Below are 19,224 nucleotides of genomic sequence, written 5' to 3'. Positions count from 1 at the left end.
CGTTTATTATAGAGAAACTTGGTAAAGGAAGGGATGTGGTCAGCCGCCTACGTCCAGGAGGTCGCGAGAGGACGCCGCCGTCACCGCCCGGTCGACCAGCATCGCTTGATCTTCACGGTCGGAGCTGGTCAGCAACCTTTCCCACTGCTCACGGGAAGGGGTCGGGATGTGTCTGGGAGGTAGGAGTGTAGTGCGCGGCCAATCAGTGACAAGATGGAAAGTGTCTAGTGGGGTATTACTTGGTTGACAAGTTTTCGGGTACAGCGTTGGAGCAACGTGGTGGAGTCATGTACAGTTGTAGTATCTGTTTGTAGCGGTCGCCAGGTGTATGCTTGGAAGTGCGTGAGGGAGGGTTCGGTGGATGGTATTTGTAGCGGAGGTGCCCGTAGTGTGTGAGAATGGCTTCAGTGGGGGTCAGGGGGTCGGTGATGATGTCTTCCGTGGCTGAAGATTCGAATGCTTGCATACCCGGTTTTCAATCTCGCGGGCTGCAGCATGAAATGCTTCATTCCCCAGCAGGTTGGTGTGAGCAGGGGTCCATATTATTGTGGTGGATAGTTGAGGGGGAAGTTTTTGCAGAAGGATAATTGCTTCCAGAGGAGTTTGTCCGCGACTGTAGTGTAGGCATGCCTGGAGGGAATCCGTAACACTCGTGAGTGGGTGCTGAATGCGGTGCGTAGTAGCGGCGTGAACTATGACGATTGTTTCAGCAGTACTTGGGGAGATTCCGCGGTACGTGGCAGCAGTCATCGTGGTACCCGTGGAACCCAGAGCCACAATTGTGGTACGCCGGTCGTGGTGAGTACACGCAATATCTGTATATCGGACGTGCGGTTCCCTGTCAAGTCTTCTTTGTAGCGTTCGGACACGAGCTAGTCTTCTGGCCCTGTTGCAATTCGGTGCATGTGCTTCTGGGTAGGGGCGATGTGAATTCGTTGACGCACACAAATGGGGATCGGGTGGGGCGAGCCCTGAGCTTTCGGGGTGTCGTGTTCCACAAGACCGAGCGGGTGTCGTTCTGTTGGAGTAAGGTGAAGGCGATGGATTTGAGTCGTGTGTTGTGCTAAAGAATCTCCGCAACGGTATTGTGAGCCCCAGTTCGAGGAGTTTTTGTGTGGGCATAAAGGTTGGCAAATGAAGGGCTGTTTTGTAGGTTTTCCGTACTGCTATGTCAAGTTTTAACAATTCGGCTTGTTTGAGTGTGACATACGGCGTTCCATAGGTAATTCGACTAAGTAGCCGAGCTTGTATGAGCTTGCAGGATTCATTCTCCTTTAGCCCTGCATGTTGGTGACTTAGACATTGTATCGGATGAGTAAGCTGGGCGCGTGTTTTGTTGGGTTGAGGGAATGTGGAACCGATGGAAATGTGGCTGGCCATCATTCGTATGAAGCGCTTCGTCTCGGTTTCGAGTTTTGAGTCCGATTCTAATGCGCAGAGATTTTTGAACGCCTATTTTCATAAAAAGGACGCACGCGTTTGAATGGTGCAAATACAGTAATTGAGTTTGTGATGCAACGCACGTGAGGAACTGAACGTCGGTGCTGCCGATTTCACCTGCCGCTGCCACCCTGCAGCCGAGATAAAAAAAAAGGGGGGGGGGGGGGGGAGAGAAGGGATTTTTTGCCTTTGGAACGGAAGCAGAACGGGGGACTTCAGGCGACGTAGTAAACTTGCCGCCCACTTACGGACGAAACGAGATCCCGAGGGGTGGCAAACGGGGTTCAAAAAGTTTATTGCTCCGCCAGTCAGCAAAAGCTTTCGAGCACGCACCCAGATTTCCGAAAATACGGAACGGATGTGAGCACTTTGCGATTGACAGATGCGTTTACTTTGTGAATGCTCACAGTCCCTCACGGGGGCCCGGAAACAGAAAAGACGACGGGGGCCCGCGGGATCTCAACGGATTTCCATATTCACCGGAACCCCGTTCCTTGCACTTATGGCCTTGCAGCTTTAGCACAGCTGTGCGGGAAGAAAAAGTAAACGTACGTTTCGACTCTGAACAGCTTCCGACCAGAATGTTTTGCAGGTGCAAAGCGCACACAATCCAGCCTTTCGAACACATTTGACACGGTCATTGAGAGGCTCAGTACCTGCCTTTAGGCGAGCAGTCGTTAACAAAGAACTCGGGCATAGCTATCCCAGGCACGGACAACGTTGAAGCCACTAAATAAGCTTTCGTGACTTTAGACAAGGTAGATCTAGAATTCATTCGTAGTAAAAACTTCGGTTTCTGAGGAAAAATTCTATGGGCAGCATTTACACGGTAAAGACTTCCTTGGATGGATGGATGGCTTACCACTTCGTTGGGGATGTCTACTTGCGTTCTCGAGCAAGATCAGCACAACCCACCCACCGCTCTTTTTTTTCTTTTAGACGTTGTGGTCGCACATTCTGGGAGGTATCTGCTCACCAGTGTCAGAGGGAAAACATGGAATCACGAGTGGAGCAGCGGAGCTGATAAAGATAGAGGGGAGAAGGCAAGAGCTCAAGTGCACCTGCGGGGGGGGGGGGGGGGGGAAGGGGGGAAGGGGGCGGGGAAAGTGCGTTTTTTGCATGCCCCCCCCCCCCCCCCCCCCCCTGCCGACGCCCACGCTGATGATTATGAACACGATGTTGAAAAGATGATGTGCTTGTCAAACCATAGATGTGGCCGAATGAAAGAGGGTAACTGGTAGATTCAGTGAGTCGTCTGGTGTTGAATGGTGCCAAAATTTTATTTGCCCAAACTGGGGAATGGAAGGGGACGAAAAGAAATGTTTCACGGTCCTTTCCCGTCAGATAGCGGCCTGGAGCCCGTGACTCCAAGCGGCATTTTCCACCAATTGGTCAAGGCTGCGTTGAGTCAGCAACACGGTCCCATTTCTCTAAAGTACTTATCGCTATTGTCTGTGATCTGTGTTGTGGTTTCTGGGGACAGCCTCATACGATATTCTCGGCTATCGGCTATCGATTACGCCTGCGTTATGTTTTCGTGACGCACTTATAGGATGACCCTTCGTCTCGACAGGCCAACATCGTGGACCCGGAAAACATTGGTCTTGTTTATTTGAAGCAGGGCCCCAAGTGCATAACGTGCGCATAAAATCACGCCCAATTAGTTCGAACCAAGAACGAAAGAGCAAAAAGGAACAAAATTTTCAGACCCAAAACTGCGCTACAGGGCAACATATCAGTGATGGGAAAAGCAACTTTTCTTTATTTTTAACAATAACGCACGCACCAGCAAGCTTCAGTACATTAGCATGCAAAGCTACAAATTTCTTCGTAACTCCCCTACACCTCACTCTTTGTCAGGAAGCTCGAGCTACGGAGTGCTTCGACGACCATACCATGAACATAGCCGAGAACGTTTGTCGCCAACATCGAATACAAGAGAATATCCTGCATAATTGTTTTTAACAAGACAACGTTTTATTCCAGGATACACGCATTTAAATGACGTCATATTCGTCACGGAAATGACGCCAGTAGAACGAAGCAAACGGCCTGTGAAGAGTGCAACCCGCATACACGGTTTTCTTGCGGGTAAGCAACCTTTAGTACTAAAGAGTACGTTACACTTAGGGTTGTTCGGTCTCGGGTTTTATATTTTAACACGAAAGTGTTTTATGTCGGGATACACCAATATTTCAGTGACGTCATATCCGTCCCGAAAATGACGCCAGTACACCTTTGCCGAAGCGATCCTGCAGCAGGAACCCGTTCGCCAAGCACAACGACAGCCGACAGCCCAAGACAGCCGCCGACCCGCAAATCATGCTCAGCTGCCGATTTCGCCGCAATTCCACTTTCGCGTTTCACCGATTCCTCTGACAGGGGAATCTGGCCCAGTGTTTTTTTTTTTATGTGAATCTTTATTTTGAAGAATTGCTATTTCTATCAACGTTATTACATATGTAACTCCAAATAGTGGTGCCCTAACTCAAATAATGTTATTACGTGGCGGTAGAACCCCACCGCCACGTAACAATATACAGTTTTAACAGTTTTAGCCCTCCGTATGTTCCGTTCGTTCCGTTCGTGCCGTGTTGACCGGAACTCGACTGCGGCTGCGCACGCGGGTACGGCTAAGCGAAAACCCCCCCACCGTGACGAATGAGCGGGCATGGCGAGGGCCGGCACGCGGAACTAATCCATCCTATCGGAACGAATGCGCAAGTGCCCCGACGGGTCCCAGTCAATACTGTACGAACGCTAGGCACGGATCGTACGGAATGCCAACACTCTCTATTATTACGTTTCCCGGCGGCCCTTCGGCCCATAAGGCAAGTAAATTGGATGTAAATTTGGTCGGGCTGTACAACAATCTGAAAGGTTTAAAATACCCTGGGTTAACAGATCCGTTCAAAGGAATACTTTCTGAATTCCAAGGAATATTTGAAATACGAAGGCATTAAATTTTCGATTGATCCGAGGAGCCGCCATCAGGTGTCTAGCAAAAACACTAAAACTACGGGCGGCACAAGGATAACGAAAAAAAATTATTTAAAATTCGATTGCAGAAACCTAGAACTGTTGAGCAATGGAATTAAGGGCCTCCTGAACGCGAATCGAACGCGTCACCCCACGTTTTTTTTTTTTTTTTTTTTTTCCCTCGATTGGACTGAAGGTGAATGGTCATAGTGAAGCGAGATTCCGCTCCGCTCCCCTGCGGGTACACGCCCTCCACTTCCTGCCCGCAACCAGCGATATCTAGTGGCTCGCTTGGAATACTCCCTCTGTTTTTCCGAGCACCTGCTAAGAGAGACCCGCTCTTTGGCTTCAGTAGCAATGGAATAGAATCGGAGTTTTTGGAGCGAAATACCTGGGCTGGAGGCTCAGCATTGCCAAATTTTTTTGCGATGCCCGCGATTTCCTTTTACTGTAATATGCGCCCTTAGCCCAATTCAACACATTCTTTTAGCATATAAGGGTGGTTGTGTATTTTTTAGATTGGTTTGGGGTTTGGGGCGCGGCATGTCAACACGTTTAATTAACTTTCCGCGTCGAACACTCAGGCTTACATTATTGCGTACTTGTATGGCGATTTGCATCACCATCGTTCGTGGTAGGCTTGAATCGCATGCAAAAAAAAAAGGGTCTGCGGTTCATCCATCATCTGTCAAGCTATGCCAACGCATTTCCATACTTTCAACAAGATTGCATACTTGATGTTCAGTCTTTCTATAATAAACGACTGGCTGAAACGATTTTTGTGGAGTTCAAAGCTGACCCACACTTTTTTTTTTCTTTTTAATTACACTGACACTGAAGTGCCGTATAATCTTCGGCATAAACCCTTTATAAAAATACGAACCAGAACGAATTATGGCACTCAAACACTTAACTAACAAATTCCTCGTCTTCTGAACAGTCACCTCCCACAGTATGACATGATTGAACACATTTCTTCGGTAGCCGCTTTTAGACGGAAAACGAAATTGCATTTTCTACGTGATGTGTAAGATTTTCTTGTAATTTTGTGTTATTTTGCATATACGTTTACACTATTTTTGTTTCCTTGGTAAAAGCGGAATGATTGCACGGTAATTTTATTTTAATTTTGTTACGCAGGAAAAACGTGTATCTCTCTTTGGTTATACATCTTTATAGCGTTTATTATTTTTGTTGTTTATTACGCTAAAGGTGTGTATCATATTTATATTTATTTAGGCATGTATAGTTGCTTCTGTTCGTGTTGGTTTCGCTGTCAGGTGCTGGGCGCCTAGTCAGGCGACTATTACCGTGGCCTTTTGCCTCAGCACCTGGCGATTTCTGATCGAAAAGCAAAAACGCCCGTGTGTACGACAGATCCCCACGAGGTCAAAATTATTTCGCTGCCCTTCACTACGGCGCGCCTTATTGCCTGCGTAGCGTCGGCGCGTTAAACCCTACAATCAATCAATTTCTGATTGTCAAAAGATCAATAAATAATCAAAAATAATAAACCGTTAGTGAGTGATTTGTACCACTTGAGATGGTATATCGTCTTGGCGAATGCGTTGTTGCTTCCGACTAATAAAACATCTGCAACCGCCACAGGCAGCTTGGCGTACGATATGTTTGACGTTACGTGACACTCCGTTTGGGCCTTAAATTTAGATCCGGGCCTGACGACCTACACACTCTGGTAGATTGGCCGGTGACAATAACAGTGGACGTTAGATGCTCACAGACGTTTCAGCAGTTACCATTTGGCCGTGGCGTCAACACACACCTACCCACAATTCTTGACAATCACAGCTGCCGTGAGAACCTCAAGGCCGATTCACCTATCCTCATATGACCGCGACGTCAAAATGAGCAACCAGTATTCTCACCTGCCACCTATGCTATTGGGCGGTAGAGATGACAGCTGCGATCTGACGCTCACAGCCGATTCGCCTATTTCTATGCGGCTGTGACGTCAACCATCGTATTGAATGCATTCGCCTTTACAATTCATAAAGTGCTTACGTGTCCTCAGACGTTTTAAGTATAAAATTTCAGAATTGGTACTCTCAACCTGTGTTACCTAAAGAGGCCATAGATACAAAATGTGAGCTTAATTCATTCGAAAGATTGCTTCGTTAGGATAACACTGACACCACTTTTAACGTAAACTTCCCTCAAATACGATATTTAAAGGGGCCATGCATTAAAAACACTAGTTTGGTTCATTCGAAACATTGCCTCGTTAGAATCATACTGACACCACATTTGACGCACACTTCGCTCAAATAAGCTGTATAATTAGGAAAAAAAGGGAATGGACATGCGACCCACCAGCTTATTTTCCGCAACATAACCTATGATGACATATGCCCCGCTGCGCGATTGGCTGAGACCAGCAAAAGCAAATGCAAATTAGGCAGGGCTTATAAGCTTGCCGAACGAGGTATTTGCGCTTAAATTTATTGCATATTCCTTTTACAGCAGTAAGAATGGCGCGGTAAACAATGAAAGTTACAAAAATACACGTAAGCATAGAAGTACCGATGCACGCTGCTGTTGGTAGTAGTCGCACTGTGCTTGTCCGCCGCTTTGGAGACGTCTTACACGACACTGGACGATTGGCGTAAGCGACGTTGCCTTATGTGACCCTGTTTGTCGAGCATACCCCTTGTTTCACGAAACGATTACTTTCTACCGTAACAAAAACAAACCAGGTGCAAATACGGTCAAAAACAAAGCAATGGCGGACGACGGTCCGCGGCTCCGTATGGTAGCACTATCTAGGAGGACTGACGGTAAGCAAGGCTGCACGGCAGAAGAAAAAAAAAACGCCGACGTGCGTCGTCTGCTCCGTTTGAACCCCATTCTCAACGTGTCAACAGAGATGTTATCAATCGCACTCACATTGGAGTTGAGGCATTACTTTGCGTTCGACGAGGTAGATGTTGAAACGTCCAACACACATCATGTGCTTATTAGCACGCACAAGTACCGCCATCCCGCGGAGCCCGACGTAACCAGGGACAGCGCACTGCCATTGTTGCCTGCATGCGTACCTCGCCAGGGAATACAACCTATATGCGTATGTTCAATGCACGACTTCGCTTTTTTCCACTGCAAGAACAACCCCTCTCCTCCTTCTTTTCTGCAGGCGTGCCCTGCAGGAGCTGAGGCGCGCATGGCTGGTGGACGGGGCCGCGCGGCGGTCGGCTGGACGAGCAGCGTGCGGCTGTTTGCGCTGCTGTCGGCGGCGCTGTGGGTGCTTCCCAGCGAGGCCCAGTCGGCGCTGCAGCTGGGCCGCGTGCTGGAGCGGCGCCAGGCGGAGCAGCTGCCGCCCGTGCTGCCGCCGGAGCCGTCGTGCGCCCAGCTGAAGCTCATGTGGCGACAGATGCACCGCATGGCACGCCACAGCCAGCTCACCAACGAGATACCGCAGGTGGGCACGAATTCTCTTCCGCACTTGCCGGAATGGCAGGGGTGACTTTATTAGGAGGAGGCCAATAGGGCCTGTTGTGGAATATAGGGAAAAGGGTAGGGGAAGATTGTTCATGTGAATGTTTTAACTGAACTTTGAGTGTTCACTTGGCACGTCATGTCTGATTACGCCCTATGGGTACCACAGGCACAGTTGAAGTAGTGGCGAGGACACTCGGATACGACGATCATCCGGTTATCCAAAATTAGCCGCTCGGGAGCCACAAAACGGTGTACTTGAGGGGTCATCTAGAGAGGGGGTGGCGATCCGCCATCATACTAGTTTATAGAGACCTATTTTTGTTTGGGGTTGTTTCTGGCATTTGGGGTTGTTTCTAGCATTTGGGGTTGTTTCTGGCATGTCCGACTTGTTCTTCAGAAGTCGTCCGGTGTACCTTCGTTGTGAGGAACCTGTCAGGTTCAGTCAAGATAAAGGTGAACATGTGCAGATGAGGTGGAAAAGGTTCGGTTTATTGTTGCTGACGTCGTGGGGACACCTAGGGCTAGCACGGTGCCTGGGCGTTGTCCATTTGAAGATGACGTCGGGCGTGTAGGCCGAGTCAGCGTAGTCTTAATTGGCGGAAATTTATCTTCTTGGTAGAGACTGCAGAGGAGCAAGAAAGCCAGGTGATGAGACGTCGGCAAGCCGTTGCCGGCTGAGGTTCTTAATTCGACGGTATTTTTGCTGCCAGTCCCGTTCGCATGCCTATTGTGGGACAGGTTGTTCCTGGACGGACGCGGGAACCATGAGAGGATTGTGTAAACACTCCCGGGCAGCATTACGCAGCGACTGGTTTAGCCGCTCCACGTATGTGAAGAGGAGTCTAGACCGGGCGTAAAGAAGAGTTCCCATAGAGTGACATGGGAGTCAATGATGGCGCGGAACTTGGTGGTGATAAATGAGGTCGCATTTTGTATGGTCGGAATCGCGTCGAGGATTCCGAAAAGCTCGACTTTTGTCCCTTCGAGAGCTTTCAAACCGCCCGTCTCAGTGATGGACGAATACGACTGGCGACTGCCCGAGGGCATGGCGCGTAAAACGATTTTGTGTTTACGTCTGTTTCTTTGCTTTCGTTTCTTCGTCTTTTGACGCGAAATGCTTCTACATGCAGACTGGCCGCAATTCGTTTCATACGGCAGCTTCCCGACAGTCAGAGCTGCCCTCCGCGTGCACCCGTTCTACGCACGTGCTGCCACGTGCACCTGTGACGACGCCGGCATCAGACTACTTCTTGTTCCATTCTAGCAGGGCGCTGCGTTAGCCTTGTAGCTAGCGCTCCTGTCAGCTGCTCTGGAGGCCAGGGCTCATGTCCCACCCAACACAATTTTTTTTAAAGCAGAGCCGTTTAGGTACTCGCCTTGTCGTCGTAGCTCGCTGTCACGATGTCAAGCGACTGACGGAATGAGGCGGCGCAGCGAGATAACAGACCCGTCGGTCACGGGCCGAGATAACGCCGTCTACAACCGACCGAGGCTTCGAAAAATAAACGGTTTGTGTTTTCATAACCATTCAAAACTCCCGAACCACTGGCGCATGTCATACATCTCCCCGTTGTTTAGCGCAAAGAAAACTGCAGGTACAGGTGCCGTCAAAAGTAATTGGAGCACGGGAGCTGCGGCCGAACCAGCGCCGTGCAGCTGCGCCGGCGGTAAACTAAAGGAGCAGAACACGCATGCGCGCCTGCCGACATCGATAGCCCATCTATACTTCTGAACCCACGAATTCTTTTAACTCGGTTCTGAGCGTTGTTCGCTGTATACTGGTCTCAACGATGGCGCTGATAGGAGACCCACCTAAAAATATTAAAAAACAAAAATTGTCACTTGATATCCCTGCGACGGCGACGCTTCTCCAGCAGCTCGCGTGCGCTGACAGATACTGCTTGTGCTATCAGCGCCATCGCTGAGACCAGTATGCTGCGAATAATACTGGAAGCCGCGTTAAGAGTGGGTTGAGAAGTATAAATGGGCTATCACTGTCGGCAGGCGCGCATGCGTGTTCTGTTCGTTTCGTTTACCGCTGTTGTAGCTACACGGCGCTCCTATGCGGTTCAGCCACAGCTCTCGTGCTCCAATTACTTCTGACGGCACCTGTACATTTGAGGCAAAATATTTATATAATTAAACGGGCAGCCCTCGCCCCTATTTAGATAGGAACGCCCGCTGGGCTGGTTTTTACGATAGCGATGGGAAAAAATTGGCCGCGTATCTGCTCCTTTCGTTGCAAATGTCGTCAAAAGACGATCGTCTTTGTACACTTTTGCCAAGGAAATGCCCCTCTTTCCTTTCACGCTCACCTCTCATGCTGTTTCTGTTCCGTCGCACTCATCCCAAGGTAAACACATTAAAGGTTTTCTCAAGGCGATTTGATTTTACCGCGTTCCACTGCTACAGGCGGGGTTCCTCGATGCCAGCGCTGCAGTACGGCGGAGACGCGCGTGAACCGAGGAGGCCGACTTCAAGGTTCATAGAACCGCGTTGCCATGCTCCACGTGCGTTCCAAGCAGAATGTGAAACCTAGCTAGTGGAACCTTTCTCTGCTGTTTCCGCGTGATTTCTCATGTCGCCAAGAGGTGGCGCGGGCAACAGAACAGCAGACGTCGGTTTTCTGCAGTAGGTGTAGAATATCATTTGCTATCGAAAAACCAAGCATCCAGGAATTTTTTAATAAAGGAACGCTGCAAATATCCCTTGTGTACTAATTTTCTTTCTTATATTTGCGTAATGTCATATTCTTGTTCAACAAAGTTGACAAGTATGAACATATAAACCGGGCTTAGACGTTTACATTTGGCTGTGAGTATATAAGACTAATGCGCAGTAAGCATTTCACTTTGGCCGGGTGGCTGAATCGAGTTACAGACAGACAGACGGACAGACAGACAGACAGGCAGACAGACCAAAATTTCTGTGTTTAAGTAGCCCAAGAAAGACTATCGTCTTTGAAAAATGGGTGGCTGAATCGAGTCACCGACTGCCAGACCAAAAAACCGGTTTTTGTTTTGGCGAGATGTTCGTGACCCGTTCTTGCAGAGTGCTATGCAAGTACGGCTGGCGCGTGCTATGCCGGAATATGTAGTACCACCATGGTGCATGCCAGGTGGCGTGTATGGGTATTTTAAGTAAATAGTTTTATGACGGCCCGTTTTCTATTCGCACGTTTTCTGGCGAGTACCTGTCCTCTGTGGCACGCAAAAAACTGTATAAGGACATTTGCGATGTTGTTTTCCCCGTCCCTATGTATAGATATAATTACCGTGCTGGGCCAGGCCAAAATGTGCTAAAGCGCGTCAAAAGAATGGAGGTCCACCCTGGTGTGAAAACCTTTTTCTTCAAATTACACACAGGCACCTTGTCTGTTGGAACCTGGATGCAGGATAGAGGGATATCTGTGCCATGGGGAACTCAGTGTGCAACTTGTAAACAACCAGAAACGATAGAGCACGTTTTTCTGCATTGTTGCGCTGCGGTATTTTTGCGGGATGTCCTCCAGAGGACCCTTCATAAAGATTTCCCGCTGAACCCCCATGGCATACGCTATCTAGCGGTGGAAAACGAGGAGGGGGCGCCCTTGGACCTCGTTATGTTGGTGGCCTTGCATAGCATATGGCGCTCGCGCATGGCCTGGCTCCACGGTGATGTGGACGCCCGCCCTACGTGGCGAAGTACGTAGAAGTCCAGAAGTGCAAGGCATGCACTCCTCAGTGGCTGTCAAGGATAGAACCCTTGAATTTTAGAGAGACTCAGCCTTCATATAGGTTGGTGGCTTGTCGCTCGAGTTGCTCATGTGAATACGTTTGTTTTGTGTTTCTGTGTTGTGTCGAAGACCGGCATTAAAGGGAAAAAAAAATTCTGGGTTTAAGTAGCCCAAGAAAGAGTATTGTCTTAAAAAAGTAGCCGCCAAAAACGTCGCGTTCTGAACTGCGCAGTAAGGGGCCACCGGCACGTGCGAGATCCTGCTCGCGCTGTTCCAGGCCCCAGGGGGCGCGCGAGCACTGCGAGGGCGGGAAATTTGAATTACACTGGACAAACGTGCGTTCAATTCATCAAGAGAGGAGTGACACAGAGGACGAAGAGAGTGGTGGGTGGTAGCAGTGAGTGGATAACGGCGCCACATCCCATTATGGTGAATCACTGCTCTGCACTTCCGACAGCTTTCACGCTGAGTGAAACGGTTTTAATTTTGGTTTTCTTACAGCGGCGGCCGTTTCCGTGCCATTTGTGTTGACGCCGAGTACAACGACACAGCGACTACAGCAGCGGTCACATTTCGGGTTTTATGGGAGAGCTGATGCTTCGCTATATAAAGACGAGCGGCGCGTGCTTTCTGCACGAGCGCCACTCGAGCAGTTCGGTTCCGGAAGCTTGCTGCGCAGGTCGTCTAATTCTAGCACATGCTCGGTCTGCGGCTCTGCCTTTCCGTCCTTAGATGAGACCGATTTAATACACTTTCCGTACATTGGACCCATTCCGCACCCTCGAGGCGTCACCCCAATCCTGCTTCGTCTTCCCGCGTCGGCGCGTTCTGCCGCAAGATCGCGCTGGTTTAGTTCTCCTTCTTCTAAGCTATCTTCGATCTGCACAACGTCACATAAGAGACTTCCCGGTTTCGCCACACAACTTCTAACATGGCAGTTGGCAATGTGGCGGGCGTCATCGGTACACATTACGACGACGCTAACGAGGCCCCTACCAGCGATTTCAGCATAAAATTTTGGACCGCCCTACGGCGTCTGCGCGCACCCCTCCAGCACCTGCTCACCCGCAAAGCGCTCTGAGGTAGCCGCGCTCTAGCAGTTCAGCAAAATGGTGAAGTTCCTTGGCGCAAGCACCGTTGACCCAAACGGTGTGCTTTTCAGGGAGCTCTTATTGCTTTCTGCAGTTTAATCGCCTCCTGTGTGCTTTCCTTTTGGGCTACGCAACACAGCTGAATTCTTTCAAATATTCTATGCCAAGGTAATTCTCCGCCTCTCTGCTGTGTTTGTATACGTTGACGTCACCCTCAGGGTAGATCCTACTCCACAATATCCGGGACCTTTTCAATGCTTTCAAGAACTCGGCTTGTTCCCAACGACCAGAAATGCCTCTTCGGGTATTCCGAACTCGAGTTCCTTCGCAACCACATCTCGGCACTGACAGTTGATTGGTCTTTTTCCTCGCACGCACAGGCTTTTAAAGGCTTCCTAGCACCCGCTACCTCAATCCAGCTGCGTGAGTTCTTGGGCTTAGTAAATTTCTCCCGGTGACTTTTAGATGCAAAGCATCTCTTGCTCTCGGCTCCGTCGTCCGTCGTCCATCCATCCACCGGCCCAGGAAGACACCGGCAACACTGTCGCTCCAGCATCTCATGGTCGAGGCTATGTCCCTCCCTTGTTGTGGCGCCGTCCACACCCCCACGGCGCATGCTCGGCTCATCTCGGGCCCGCCCAGGAAGACACCGGTAACACTGTCGCTCCAGGAGCCATTAAAGAGTAAGACACCACCGGGCGTTCAGCAAGCCGAGCATGCGCAGTGGGGGCGTGGACGGCGCAACAACGACAAGGGAGGGACATAGCCCCGTCGCATCTAATAAAATTACGCCATCTTCCCGTAGGGGAACCCTGAGTAGTATGCAAAACAGCCATGGGCTCAATGACGAACTGAAAACTAATGGGCACTTGAATCGACCCTATGGCTGCTTTGCATACTACTCAGGGTTCCCCTACGGGAAGATGGTGTAATTTTTTTCCGATTAAATTGGAACCTAGGATTAGTTGGTGAAGCATGGTGGAACATAAAACAGCGCTAAGAATGTAAAGGGGGAAACACCACAGCGCAGTGGTGTTTCCCTCTTTCGCCCTTCTCTTTCACACTGTTTTATTTTGCCCTCTCACCGGGCGGGGGCTGTGACACCAGCACCTTGCAGTTTAATGAAAGTTCATTGCGCCCTCTTTTCATCACCATGCTGTATTCGGCGCTGCGCCTAGCTTCTTCTTCACCCACTGACTGAGTGAGTGAATGTGAGAGGGAAAAAGGTTCCCAGCCTGCACCACATATGTATCGCAGGGCCACTGACTGAGTTTCTGCACACAACCAGTAACTCCTCATTCGTGATCTCCTGGCCAGCGCAAGCTCGAAATGCTTTCCAGGCTGCTTAAATAAACCGCCACCTGTTTGTTCCTTCTCAGCCATCTCACGACTGACGTGCCTGTTAGAATCGTCGTGGGTTCTCCCTGCGTGGTTATCGGTGCTGTTCTCATGCAGAAAATCGACTCCGAATTGTACCCACTGCGTTCCTTCTCCGGGAATGTTAACCTGCGGAGGCTTGCTACAGCAACTTTCCGCCGTTATCTGCTTGCCATCTCCGCCAACATCCAGCACTTCCGGCACTGTTGGGGGTTGTTACATGCAGCGGCACACGACTACGTCCCGTCCTGTCGCGGTAGTGCGATTTATGAGCGGCTTGCAGAACAGTTGCCGCCGTTCTGACGTTGAAGAGTTAAACGTAGCTTGCAGAAAAAAAAAACGATGATGCAGGTAGCAGTCCACTCGCGCGCTTACAACAGGGGAACTCAAGCGGACAGAGAAATGCTCTCAGCGCAGCCCGAATGCGCACTGGTTCTTGTCACAAGAGAGACCACCGCCTTGCCAGATGTGTCTACCCACCACCGCACCAGAAGCTTACACGAGAAGAGGCTGTAGCCTGGCGGCAACTACAGACCAACACATACCCCCACCTTAGCTTCCTGCACGTCATACACCCCACAATATATCCACCTACATGCCCACACTGCAGCGAACATGCGACGCTGTAAGACACCACGTAGGCTTGCCAGAACACACCAGCAGCCAAAATTATTCGCACCCCCACCCTCGAGCAGTGGGAGGCCACGCTTTGCAGTTCGGACCCTGAGGACCAGCAACAGTCGGTGGACCGGGCACGCAGGACCGCAGCCGCCGCAGGGGCCCTGGACTGAGGGCTTCTCTCGCTTTCAAGCGCGAACCTCTTAAATAAATGTTTTACCACCACCACCACCACCCCTTATAGCTTCCAATGCAAATCTAAAAACAGGCACCTGCACATTCCAAGCACAGGAGCTAAACGAACCCAAGCAAAAGTGCTCTAGCCGAGTCAGAGACGCGATGACTCGGACCCCGCGAACAGCCGCGGCTGCAAGGCCGAACATGCGCAAGACGGTTCTGACCGCGCTGCATTCTCGTAGTCGCGTCAGCGCCGCAGCATGTACCGACTTGCACGGTTAAGTCCTAGAAGTGGTCTTCGCAACAGACCGTTGGAGCTCTGCAGGAAAGCCCATCGGTAGGTCGTGGTGTGCGCTGTGAAAGCCGGCGCGCCGCTTCAACACACACATCAGCGTTGATTGGTAACAGCCTCTCCGACGTGAGTTGGAGATCACGATGGATAACGGTCATCAACCATTTTTCGGAGAGATGCTAGTGATGAGATGTCCTCGGTAGACGCTCGACCCTTGGCTTAAGCCGATGAACACTGTGCTGTTCTCACAAGTGACTCTGCTGAATACAGCATGCTGTAGCTCTATAGGTTCGGTTACTTGGCGATGTGTCCCACTGGAACGGCTCTGACTTGGTCAGGCAAGTGACAGAACAACAGCGAAAACACAACTGCGTCGCAGGCAACTGCGAAGGAAAATCCACTGTGAAGCTTTACCAGGTGTCTAGTTCTGACACAACTACGGGATTAACTTACTACATTAACATTTTAGCTCATCAGTACTTTAGCCAAGCGCACAAATTTGAAACGTTGACTTTTAGGGCTCCTTGACCAAGGAAATCTCCCACACAAATAGAAACAGACTTGGAAACGGCGAACCTTGAGAGAGGAGAGCCTCGAGGAAAGCCTCGAGAGCCCCGACGGGGCTCTCGAGGCTCTCGAGGCACGCAAGCGATCGGCTTTACCACTCGGCGTGCCAGCACTGAAACATTCGCCAAAAGTTTGCGCGGTTTCTCATCTTCAGTGATCCCGCGTCTCTAACCATTGTATCTCTTTAGCACCCCCCTCGATACGCAAACTCTGAAGGGTGCTACCTTTCTACTTCTCAGCTGCCAGGACTGCCCTGGGCCCGTTCTGGCGGCTTTCAAAGGTCGCTCCAGTCACACGCTCCGCCGGAATTTCAAGAAACTTAGCCTTCTGTTGCCGTCGTCGGGTGCCTGATCTTGCAGTGCGGTGGACTTACCTCGCACTGTCGCGATGTCACTGCGAGCTGTTTGATCGTTTGAAAGCAGCCTAAGTTTCAGGGGAAACCGCATTTCCGGCAGAAGTACAGTCGGTCTCATTGGACTCGTACTGCCCTCTGTTATCTGGGCAGATGCGATGCCGTTATCTCATTGTACCACCTGGTCGCCCTGCAAAGAGGAAAAGGCCGCTTCAGCTAACACGGTCATGATCGTGTGCTTTTGACAGCTCTGACTCTAGGTTTTCAACAAAAACAGGGCCCCTTTCGAGCAACAGCTGATTGGACCCATTCGAGAATAGGTGCGGACATTTCAATAGGAGGCGGCTACAAGCTGCGGCCTTGTCTGGAGTGCACGGAAGAGACCTTCGATGCTAATTTTAGCAGCCGGCCTGCGCACGTTCTGCGATTCCAGCCCGCTTCACCTACAGACGCTTCCCGGTTAGCTGATGATGTTCGACGTACGCGGGGTGAACGACAGCTACTGTCGCCGCTGAATCTCACAGTACTCGGCACGGTATGCCAATGGCAATCAGGCTGCGCGTATAGGGTTGTAACAGCCGCATGTTCTCGTCACTTTTGTTGACCGAGCCGAAGGCAAGCTTGCTGTTTTATGCAGCTTGCAGCTAAATGTCCAGTGTGCCCATAGTTAAAACAAGCAGAACGTTTTCTTTCCGCGCTGTGCCTAAGCGTCTGCGCCTTTCTTATATTTTCTCGGTCAGCTTCGCTTTCCGGGCCTTCACTTTCGCGAGTGTTGTCCTTCTCAAGGGAAGCTCCGACTTTCGACCCTGACCTATCAGGCCTCTGCCCGAAATCTCTCTGGCCATCCTTTAGCCCCGGTGCAGCGCGACGTTTGACAAACTCGCCGGCGGATATAGCTGCCCTGTCTACAGTGTTTACGTCTGGCCAGTACTGCCGCCAGTGCATGACATTTTCCAGTAGTCGGCAGTAAAACTGTTCTAGCCTAAACCACTTAATTATGCACTATGTTATGCTCAACGAAAGCCTTCGCTTCCTTCAGCCATTCTTTCATATTGGCCTTCAGGTGATAGGCTGACTTCTCTTCATTCATTATAGGCATTCCTCCTCCTCCTAACTCAGAGTACAGTTCGTCTTTACTTTTCCCAAAAGTTCTGGCAAAGTGCCTCAACTTGCAGCCTATATTTTCGCAGACGACTAGGTTTGACGTTCTTGTAATCTTCCGCCTCCTCTCTTGGCAAGCGGACCATCACATCTGACGTCTCTCCAGGTAAAAGACTGGGCAAATGCTGCAGCCATGTTTCACGAATAAACTTTGCCTTCTCGCGCGTGCGCACGTGCGCCAGAAAAAAAAAAATGGCCGCATATCGGCTCCTTACGTTGCAAATGTCGACAAAACACGATAGTCTTTATCGACTTTTGCCAAGTAAATGCCTCCCTTCGCCTTCCCGCTCACCTCTCATTTTGTTCCTCTTGCGTCGCGCTCCTCCCAAGGTAAAGGCGCCAAAGGTTTGCTTTAATTATTTTAAATTTACCGCGTTCCACTGCTTTAGGCCGGGTGTCTCGATGCTAACGCTGCCGTGCGGCGAAGACGCGCGTGAATCGAGGCGCCCTACTTCAACGTTTATAGAACCGCGTTTCCCTACTCCACGTGCGTTGCAAGCAGAACGTGGACCCTATCTAGTGGAACATTTCGTAACTGTTGCCGGTTGATTTCTTTATACGGCGCCAAAAGCTACAGTGGCGCGGGCGACAGCAGGCGACGGCGGAGTGAATTCTTTTTCTGCATTTGATGAAGTATTTAATTTCGCAAAAATGAAGCATGTATGATTTTTTATAAAGGAACGCTGCAAATATCACTTCTGTATTGATTTGTTGTCTCATATTTGCGTAATGTCTTGTTCTTCTTCAACAATGTTGACATGTATGAACATTACACCGGACATAGACGGGTAGATTTAGCTGTGACTATATGAGACTATTGCGCAGGCATTGTTTTACTTTGGCCGGGTGGCTGAATCGAGTCACAGACAGACAGACGGACAGACAGACATACAGAGAGTGATTTTTTCAAGCTGCATGCCAAGTGGTGTCCATGGATATTTTAAAGAAATCGTTTTGAAATTCTGATTTTTAGCAACGCGTTCTTCAATGTAATATCTAGCCAATGTAACAAGGAAAAAATTATATAAGGATGTATGTGACGTAGTCTTCCCAGTGCCACTGTATAGAGCTCTGTACAGCAATGGTCCAGGACAAGATGTGTTAAAACGAGTGAAGCGAATGGAAGTGTCACCTGGGGCAAAAACTTTCTTTTTTAAATTGCACACGAATATACTTTCAGTCGCAACTTGGATGAAAGAAAGGGGGCTCTCAGTGCTATGGGGAACCGACTGTCCTATTTGCAAACAACCTGAAACTGTGGAGCATGTTTTTATTCATTGTTGGGTCGTAGTGTTTCTTTGGGAGGTCCTCCAACGATCACTCCAGAAAGAATTTCCACTTAGCCCACTCGGCATACGTTTTTTGCGCATTGATAGAGAGGACGGTATGCCATTTGACAGTGTAATGTTGTTGGGTCTGCACAGCATTTGGCGTTCGCGCATGGCTTGGCTGCATTGTGATGTAGACGCGTGACCAGCGGCACAGTATCTTAGGGAAAGTGTGTCACAGTTGGTTGAAGTTCAGAGAGTGAAGAACTCTCGACCAGAGTGGTTGTCTAAAATTTAACCCCTACTACGCTTAGGGAATTTGAAATGACAACACCGGCCCTGGGGGCATGGTGGCATCACTGTGATTTTTTATTTGTCATTGTACCTTGTACCTGGTGTTGCTGTCCGAGATTGGCAATAAAGAAAAAAAAGAGCAAAATTTCTGGGTTTAAGTATCCCAAGAAAGACTATCGTCTTTAAAAAAACCAATTTCCACTCCTACCTCATAGGGTCGCATTAGGACACTCATTCGAAACGTAAATCGCTCAGTTGCCGCTCATGAATGCGCACAGCTTCAACCCTGAACTTGAGTGCGTGACATTTTGTGCTCTAGCTATTACTACTTACCTTCCTGATTTCGCTTTTTTCCCTCCTCCTGAAGTAGGAGTTGCTGTTGCTAGAGAATCTGCACACTCTTCTCCCTCTCAAGTTCACGTTCTCCTTTCTCTCGT

General features: G+C 49.8%; 1 protein-coding gene across 1 annotated transcript in view; it reads left to right on the top strand.

The window, feature by feature from the left end:
• Positions 1-19,224, top strand: part of LOC144151732 (uncharacterized) — a 232,278-nt gene that overhangs the window by 148,771 nt on the left and 64,283 nt on the right. The window contains exon 2 of the mRNA XM_077682852.1: positions 7,571-7,855. Coding sequence (XP_077538978.1) covers positions 7,598-7,855 — 258 coding nt within the window. The 5' untranslated portion in view covers positions 7,571-7,597. The remainder of the gene's footprint in view (positions 1-7,570; positions 7,856-19,224) is intronic.

Source organism: Haemaphysalis longicornis, unplaced genomic scaffold (assembly GCF_048455015.1).
Source record: "Haemaphysalis longicornis isolate Haplotype H1 unplaced genomic scaffold, Haemaphysalis longicornis Haplotype H1 scaffold_9, whole genome shotgun sequence".
NCBI lineage: Eukaryota > Metazoa > Arthropoda > Arachnida > Ixodida > Ixodidae > Haemaphysalis > Haemaphysalis longicornis.
Note: the sequence above shows the minus strand (reverse complement) of the source record. Positions and strands in the feature narration are given on the sequence as shown.